This window comes from Clupea harengus, chromosome 6 (genome assembly GCF_900700415.2).
Source record: "Clupea harengus chromosome 6, Ch_v2.0.2, whole genome shotgun sequence".
Taxonomy (NCBI): domain Eukaryota; kingdom Metazoa; phylum Chordata; class Actinopteri; order Clupeiformes; family Clupeidae; genus Clupea; species Clupea harengus.
The window spans coordinates 22,938,265-22,944,835 of NC_045157.1; the positions used below are offsets into that span (position 1 = coordinate 22,938,265).

Genomic DNA, 6,571 nt, shown 5'->3' on the forward strand with positions numbered 1-6,571 from the left:
ATTTGATATCGGCTAAGTTAGCTAAAGTTAGCTATTGGCTGGCATTGAGTTAGGGTGACCAGATTTGAGTTTGTGAAAAAGAGGACACTTCGTTGCGGGGGAGGGGACGGGGTAGTGTATAGCACACAGATGACCCCGCCCCCTCACCCCGACGAGGTTTTTACATCTTTGGAGGATAGTTATCGTGCATCTGGCAACACTGAGAGGGTGGTCAACCAATGACAGTTCTCTCTGCAGTCAGAGTTAATGCAAGAAGGTGGAACGCAAGGGAGATACCCTTTCCAAAACTTGTAAGGGCCTAAAACCCAGTTTGTGAAAGACCCAGAGGAACACAAATATCTGACGAGGCCAAATCCCAGACGATTTTGGAATCCCTGCCGGACGCATTTTTTTGGTCTCCAAATAAGGACGTCCAGGTAAAAGAGGACCCAAATCACCCTGGGTGTTGAATTTAACATTACACAAGCAAAACATCAGATGGAATATAGGCTGTAAATAATCCATAGTGTTGGTAAACTGGGAGTGAAAATTCATGAGATTCAGTGTCTCATGGATAAAACTAAATTTTACAGGTATGGTCCAGAGAGGAAGAGCCAGAGGAAGCAGGACAGAGAGAGGAGAGTTTAACGCAGGCGAAATTTGACCACATCCAATGATAGTCACAAAATTGAATAAACTCTTCTAAAACAGGTAGGCCTATATGGTTTCTATTCGATAAGATAGATGAATAGCTAGTAGCTTGGGATGGCCATGAGTAACGTTACTCTATTTGGACATCAGTATTCGTTCAACGTATAGAGTAATCACGTTCGTAAATTGAGTCAATTTAGGGTCAAACTTGTAGTTTCGTTGTAGGCTTTGAACATTATAAGCAGTATGACAATGATGATTCCTCTCTTTTATCAAGAGTATGGTTTATTCGTTTCATGTTCAGATTTTGTCATGTTTTCCCTCAAAACCTGCCCTCTCTCTCAAATAGCCTCTACTCACTTTGTAGAACGACCCTACCAGAATTCACCAACCAATAGAATGCCAGGTATGACATTGACCAATTAAATCGTCACTGGCTCTTTGGCTAGTATATGTTTATCAGTCACATGGTTCTTATATCTGCATATTAAAATTTCACTTTTAGTCATTTTTTCAGTTCTTACTCAGGGTTCATTTGCTCCATACCTCTCTAGAGATCTATCTAGTCAACCACAATTTCAGAGACATTGAGCAAGAACTATTTCATCAAAGTACACACTATGAAAGACATTTTAATTTTGAAGACATTTATGGGCTTTTTTTAATGTAGTGTCCTGGGCCAGTCGCTCCTCTAATAGACTTATCTATTGTCTGTAGCTTCTATTAAGAAGATTTGCAGTCACAAAGCTGCAAGCAATCCCCACTAGAGAGAATTGCTCTCTTAAGCATGCATGGTCTCACTCTGTGGACCATGATCTAAGGAATGTGCTACACAATACCTGTAATGTCATTTAGATTTTTTTTTACAATCATTTTGGAACCTCTGCACTGCAATATCAGTAAGGGATGAGATGTAGAGAAAAGGAAATGAAAAGAAATAGAAATAGAAAGCAAAAGAAGAGAATCTTTGGATTTAGCTCAGTAATGAGATTATCTGGCTCAAGAAGAGGGTTTCCCTATTATATTAGAGGTTATTTATAGGGCACGGAGTGCTAATCTAATACCATACACTTGGGGAGTAGACAAGCGGAAGTCTCAGATTTGGGTTTGTTGTTATTCTACCCCTTAAAGTAGCAACCAGTCACTGTTGGATCTGGCCAGATAGTATGAGCCAAGACATGTGACTATTAAATGTGTATTGTCTTTTAAAATAAGCAGCGGGACAATACTACACGTAGCGATAGTGATATTTCAGCACCTCGGACAGCACCAAGTATGGGTCAAACCCAGCCCACTGTGCAGAGTGAGGAGATAGATGTTGCAGCTCTGCAGGACATGTACAAGAAGTTTGTGACAGAATGTCCAAGTGGGGTTTTGTTTCTTCATGAATTCAAACGATTTTTTGGGGTAGATGCCACTGGAGAAGCATCAGAATATGCTGAGAATATGTTTCGAGCTTTTGACAAGAATGGGGTGAGAATTATTCTGCTCTCGTATTCTTCCTGTATCAAGCTGTTGCACTGTAAAGACATGTCATATTTTCCCAACAGGATAATACTATAGATTTCCTGGAGTTTGTAGCTGCGCTGAATCTAGTTTTCAGAGGAGATCTGGAGCATAAATTGAGATGGTCCTTTAAAGTGTATGATAAAGATGGTAATGGGTTCGTCGACAAGACAGAACTTCGGGCAATCATTGATGTAAGACTTTTCTAGTTGTATTACTGAAATTGTTCTCTCTAGTACATGTTCATGTTGATATTGACAATCAACATCCTTTATATTAACTTATACAACAAAGTTAGATGTCAGTATTCTCTATTTCTCTCTATTTCTTTTCAGAGTATATATCGGATAAAGAGGGTATCAAAAAAGGATACTGAGCCACACCAACTGTCTGTTGATGAAGTTTGTGAGCGAATATTTAAAGTAATCGATGTTGATGGAGATGGTAAGTGTGTCATTTTAAAAGGATACCCTTGAAGTTTTTGTCTGTACAAAGTGACTTCATTTTTGTCAAGTAGTAGCTTGTGTGGAAGTCTAAGCAAATTGTTTCATATTCAGTTTTAATAGGTTTACATTTACAGAAATATGATGTATGACCAAAAAGGCACTAGCTGGGTCATCACAAAGATATGATTTTGGCACTAACATGGATGAATCCGCTTTGAAATAACACTTTTTTTCTTCAGGTCATATAACTCTAGAAGAGTTTTTGGAAGGGGCACACAAGGACCCCTGGATCCTCAACATGTTACGTTTGGATATGAACCCTTCAGGCTGGGTGCTTGAGCAAAGAAGAAAGAGTGCCTTTTTCTGAGAAACAGGTGTTGGCAGATTGCCTGTACAAAGACTCCCAGGGCAGATTGTGATTGTGGAAGATAATGGCCTTCTATATTACTCTTAAGAGTTAATATGCCTGGATCACATGAAGCCTATCATGCTGGTACTTGGTTGTTCTGGCCTTGCCCTCTCTGATGCTTCATACTGATGGATTCCAAACGTTGAGTGAACAGTGGAGCCCACAGCTGGAAAGGGTGAAACAAAACTCCAGTAGGGCATATTAATCATTTCATTATGTAAAATATTCATGAATTATGAATCCCTGTTCTTAACTCCCTGTATTAATAGAAACTGTTTGCTAATGAAACATTCCAAGTGACAGCAGACTTCCCCTCAGCCTTCTCTCGTTACAAAGTAAGATTTTTTAACTTCAATTTTCATCAAGCTTACTTGATTGTATTGGTTTAAACATCATACTCGTGAAATAGCTCACATTTGTGCAAATTATTGCAAATTATTTGCTTGCCAAAGATTCATTAAACTGTGTTGCTGTACATAACATTTAATATCTCTGACGCCTCCACATAATTGAAGAACTGTTTCAATATGCTGAAAAGTCAATTAAAATTGGAAGCATATAAAGTACCCTGCCTTTGACACGAACCTGTTCTTTAATCATGTTCTTATAGCACACCTTTATTTTATGTTTTCAATTAATCAATAAAGAGTGTGTGTGTGGGGGGGGGGGGGGGGGGGGGGGGGGGCAATGAGAGCGAGAGAGAAAGAGAGAGAGAGAGAGAGAGATGGGGTTGGGTTAGGTCAGGATTCTTCCATCAGGCACTGTGGAGCCTGGTTTGTCCCAGAGCATGGTACTACTTCATTGTTAATTAACCTTAATGAAAGGGATAGCCTGGAGTGACTAATGCACTTACTTCACTAGCACCAGCAAAACGCACATAAGATCAGGGCAACTAAGGATAGACTGGTTCAGGACAACTGGCCTACAATAACCTTGTATGAAAGAGGCCAATGTTCTTAATGTATTATGTGTTGGATTGATATGAAGAAGGTCTGAGTAATCATAGCTAAATTCTTACCACATTACATTTTTAATTAATAATTATAGTTTATTCAAAAATCTTTGCCAGAAACAGAGTATAATAAGAATGTTGTGACTAATGTTTTTCAAAAGATCTGCATGAATTCATGAATTTAAATAGTTTTTGTGAATTGTACAGCTGTGTACTTTGCATACACTCAAGATCACCACCCAAGTTTAATGTTAGAGATTAATGTCAAGAGTTACCCAACGTGAATAATGCCAACTGAGATTTATTAGGACATTCACTGTAGGCCGTAAAACAATCCCCACAGCTTTACTTTACAGTTATATTCTCAATCGCTTGAGGAAGGTGTAAAGACAATATGAGACATGCACATTCCTTGACATTATATGCAAAGTAGCCTAGTAATTCACTTGCCATAACAGTGTAGAGTTGCAAAATCGATTCACAATCTTACCGCATAACTATGTGATGAGCAACTCATGCTTTCGCGTTAATCTGATTAACTAGCCTCCTGTTTAGTAGTGTAATCTTCGTAACTTATTTTTTCGATACGGTGATTTATCGATATGATTACTTTGTTCCTTAGTGGACTCACCTCTACCTTTAAAAGAAGAGCAGCGCTGGGTGTTGCTGTCATTGAGAAAGCAGTGGGAAGTGAAAAGTCTTCATACCTATGTGTCAGTGGATTACGGACTGAATCCTGGGTTTACATGCCAACAATGCTGCCTCCTCCTTGTAGTATACGCCCATCAACTGAGCTGTGAAAGGAGGGTAACTTTTACGGCACTCCATGACAGAACATCAAGCGCTGTACATTGCCTGAAAATGACAGGTGGTTGAATTGACTCGGTGCCTGAATGAGGTACAATCGTGCCTTTCACGTTCATAACAGTACGAAGAATCGGTTTTTTTTTTGCCATGGGGCAGTCGGAGTCCCAAGAAGAAGACGAACAATTGGATATCTCAGCAATACAAACTCTGTACAAAAGCTTCATTATGGAATGTCCCAGTGGCTCTTTGTATTTGCACGAATTCAAGAAAATATTTGGAATAAAAAACGACGACTCTCCAGAATCATTATACATGGATAATTTGTTTCGGTCATTCGATATGAACGGAGTAAGTTTTAGCGCTGTTGTTAAACTTTACTTAACTTTAGTTTGAGTAAAACGTATTATTCACTCTTAACGTTAAGCTACTTCTATATCCAATGGTTTAAGTTTTGTCGAAGGGTGTATACCTAACTGAAATTCCGTTGCTATTTTAGGACGACACATTAGACTTCATTGAATATGTAGCTGCTCTACATCTTGTTCTGCGTGGAAAACTAGAGGATAAACTCCGATGGTCATTTAAAGTCTTTGACCACGACGAGAACGGACGTCTAGACAAACACGAGTTAAAACGGATCATTAAGGTTGGTGATATAGCCCACTCTGTTTAGATTTAGCATGGCATATGCACTTTAAATTACATTAAACTTGTCTTTTCCTTTTTTTGTGATATTACCGCGTATTTTTATAGATTATTTATAAGATGAAGCAGGGGAAAATGGCTGATGCATCCGGCAATTCTCTCACTGTCGATCAAGTATGTGACCGACTGTTTGATACCATAGACAAAAACGGTGACGGTGAGTAGGCCTATTTAGTTGTTTATAAAGTTATTGTAATTGCAAAACCCTGTATAGTATGAAGTCAGTTACAGTCTGCAGTTATATGTATTATACTCAATTTGCAAGCCTCAATGTGCAAGCCTCTCTGATATGGCGGCAATATTGTTCATGAGTGAAGAATAGTAATAATTGTGTTCTCTTACAGGTCATATTTCACTTGAGGAATTTTTGGAAGGGGCCCAAAATAACCCATGGGTGCGTAATTGCCTGAAGTTGGATGTGAACCCCTGTGCCTGGGTGAACAGGCATCAAGAACAGATCAATGGATACAAAAAGCCTTTACTGTCCTCTAAAGACAGATTACGATGACTGATGGATGCGCCTTATGCACCAAGATGAAGTGACTTTGTACATAGACAATACAACATTTTACCAAAGGAAATAAGTCCTCACATTTTCAGGCAATGGACATGCAATGGACATGCATTAAGGACCTACCTACTAACTTCAAAGCCTCACAGGATTTCAACTGGACAGGACATTTGGGTTGCAATCACATACCCAAACATGACTCACTCTTCAATTACCCCGAAAAAGCTCATCAGTGACCAAATACAGATATCTCTGCTGTGAGAGTGTGACATTTCCATGTGTTTTGATCAGTGCCATAATGAAATTTGATTGGTGGTTCAGTTCTTGGTTTGTCATATGTGTATATTCCTTTTCATATACCAATTAAAAGCCTTTAATAAAATAAAATAAATATAAACAACTTTACACCTTTAACAGGTATGTTAGCATTAAGGCTTTTGAGCTAACTGAGCTAACACTCTCCTCATTTGACTGATGACATTTTGTTCCCGACCTGTAAGCCCTTTAGAGGATCAGCCATAACGTCAAACGTAAAGACGACGAGGAAATAAGCATGGCTTCAAGCCAAGGACTTACAGTATGTCACAGTGGTCTGCTACAAAAAT

The 6,571-nt window shown here is 38.9% G+C and overlaps 2 protein-coding genes across 2 annotated transcripts; both read left to right on the forward strand.

Annotated features, from left to right (window-relative positions):
- The first annotated feature begins 1,613 nt into the window (after positions 1-1,613).
- Positions 1,614-2,958, forward strand: LOC105902977 (guanylyl cyclase-activating protein 2-like). Its single transcript, XM_012830663.2, has 4 exons — positions 1,614-2,103; positions 2,181-2,330; positions 2,472-2,580; positions 2,822-2,958. The coding sequence occupies exons 1-4, from the start codon at positions 1,906-1,908 to the stop codon at positions 2,947-2,949; spliced, it is 585 nt and encodes a 194-aa protein (XP_012686117.1). The 5' UTR covers positions 1,614-1,905; the 3' UTR covers positions 2,950-2,958.
- A 1,101-nt stretch (positions 2,959-4,059) lies between these two features.
- Positions 4,060-6,371, forward strand: LOC105902978 (guanylyl cyclase-activating protein 2-like). The gene is made up of 4 exons (XM_012830664.2): positions 4,060-5,098; positions 5,247-5,396; positions 5,504-5,612; positions 5,800-6,371. Exons 1-4 carry the CDS (start codon positions 4,898-4,900, stop codon positions 5,961-5,963), a joined length of 624 nt encoding a protein of 207 aa, XP_012686118.1. The 5' UTR covers positions 4,060-4,897; the 3' UTR covers positions 5,964-6,371.
- The last annotated feature ends 200 nt before the right edge of the window (positions 6,372-6,571 follow it).

Excerpts from the sequence above, each read along its gene's own strand:
- LOC105902978 (XM_012830664.2), top strand. The coding sequence starts at position 4,898 with ATGGGGCAGTCGGAGTCCCAAGAAGAAGACGAACAATTGGATATCTCA. Across the intron at positions 5,397-5,503 it reads AGTTAAAACGGATCATTAAG|ATTATTTATAAGATGAAGCA; the intron begins GTTGGTGATATA and ends GTATTTTTATAG. Across the intron at positions 5,613-5,799 it reads CATAGACAAAAACGGTGACG|GTCATATTTCACTTGAGGAA; the intron begins GTGAGTAGGCCT and ends GTTCTCTTACAG.
- LOC105902977 (XM_012830663.2), top strand. The coding sequence starts at position 1,906 with ATGGGTCAAACCCAGCCCACTGTGCAGAGTGAGGAGATAGATGTTGCA. Across the intron at positions 2,331-2,471 it reads AACTTCGGGCAATCATTGAT|AGTATATATCGGATAAAGAG; the intron begins GTAAGACTTTTC and ends ATTTCTTTTCAG. Across the intron at positions 2,581-2,821 it reads AATCGATGTTGATGGAGATG|GTCATATAACTCTAGAAGAG; the intron begins GTAAGTGTGTCA and ends TTTTTTCTTCAG.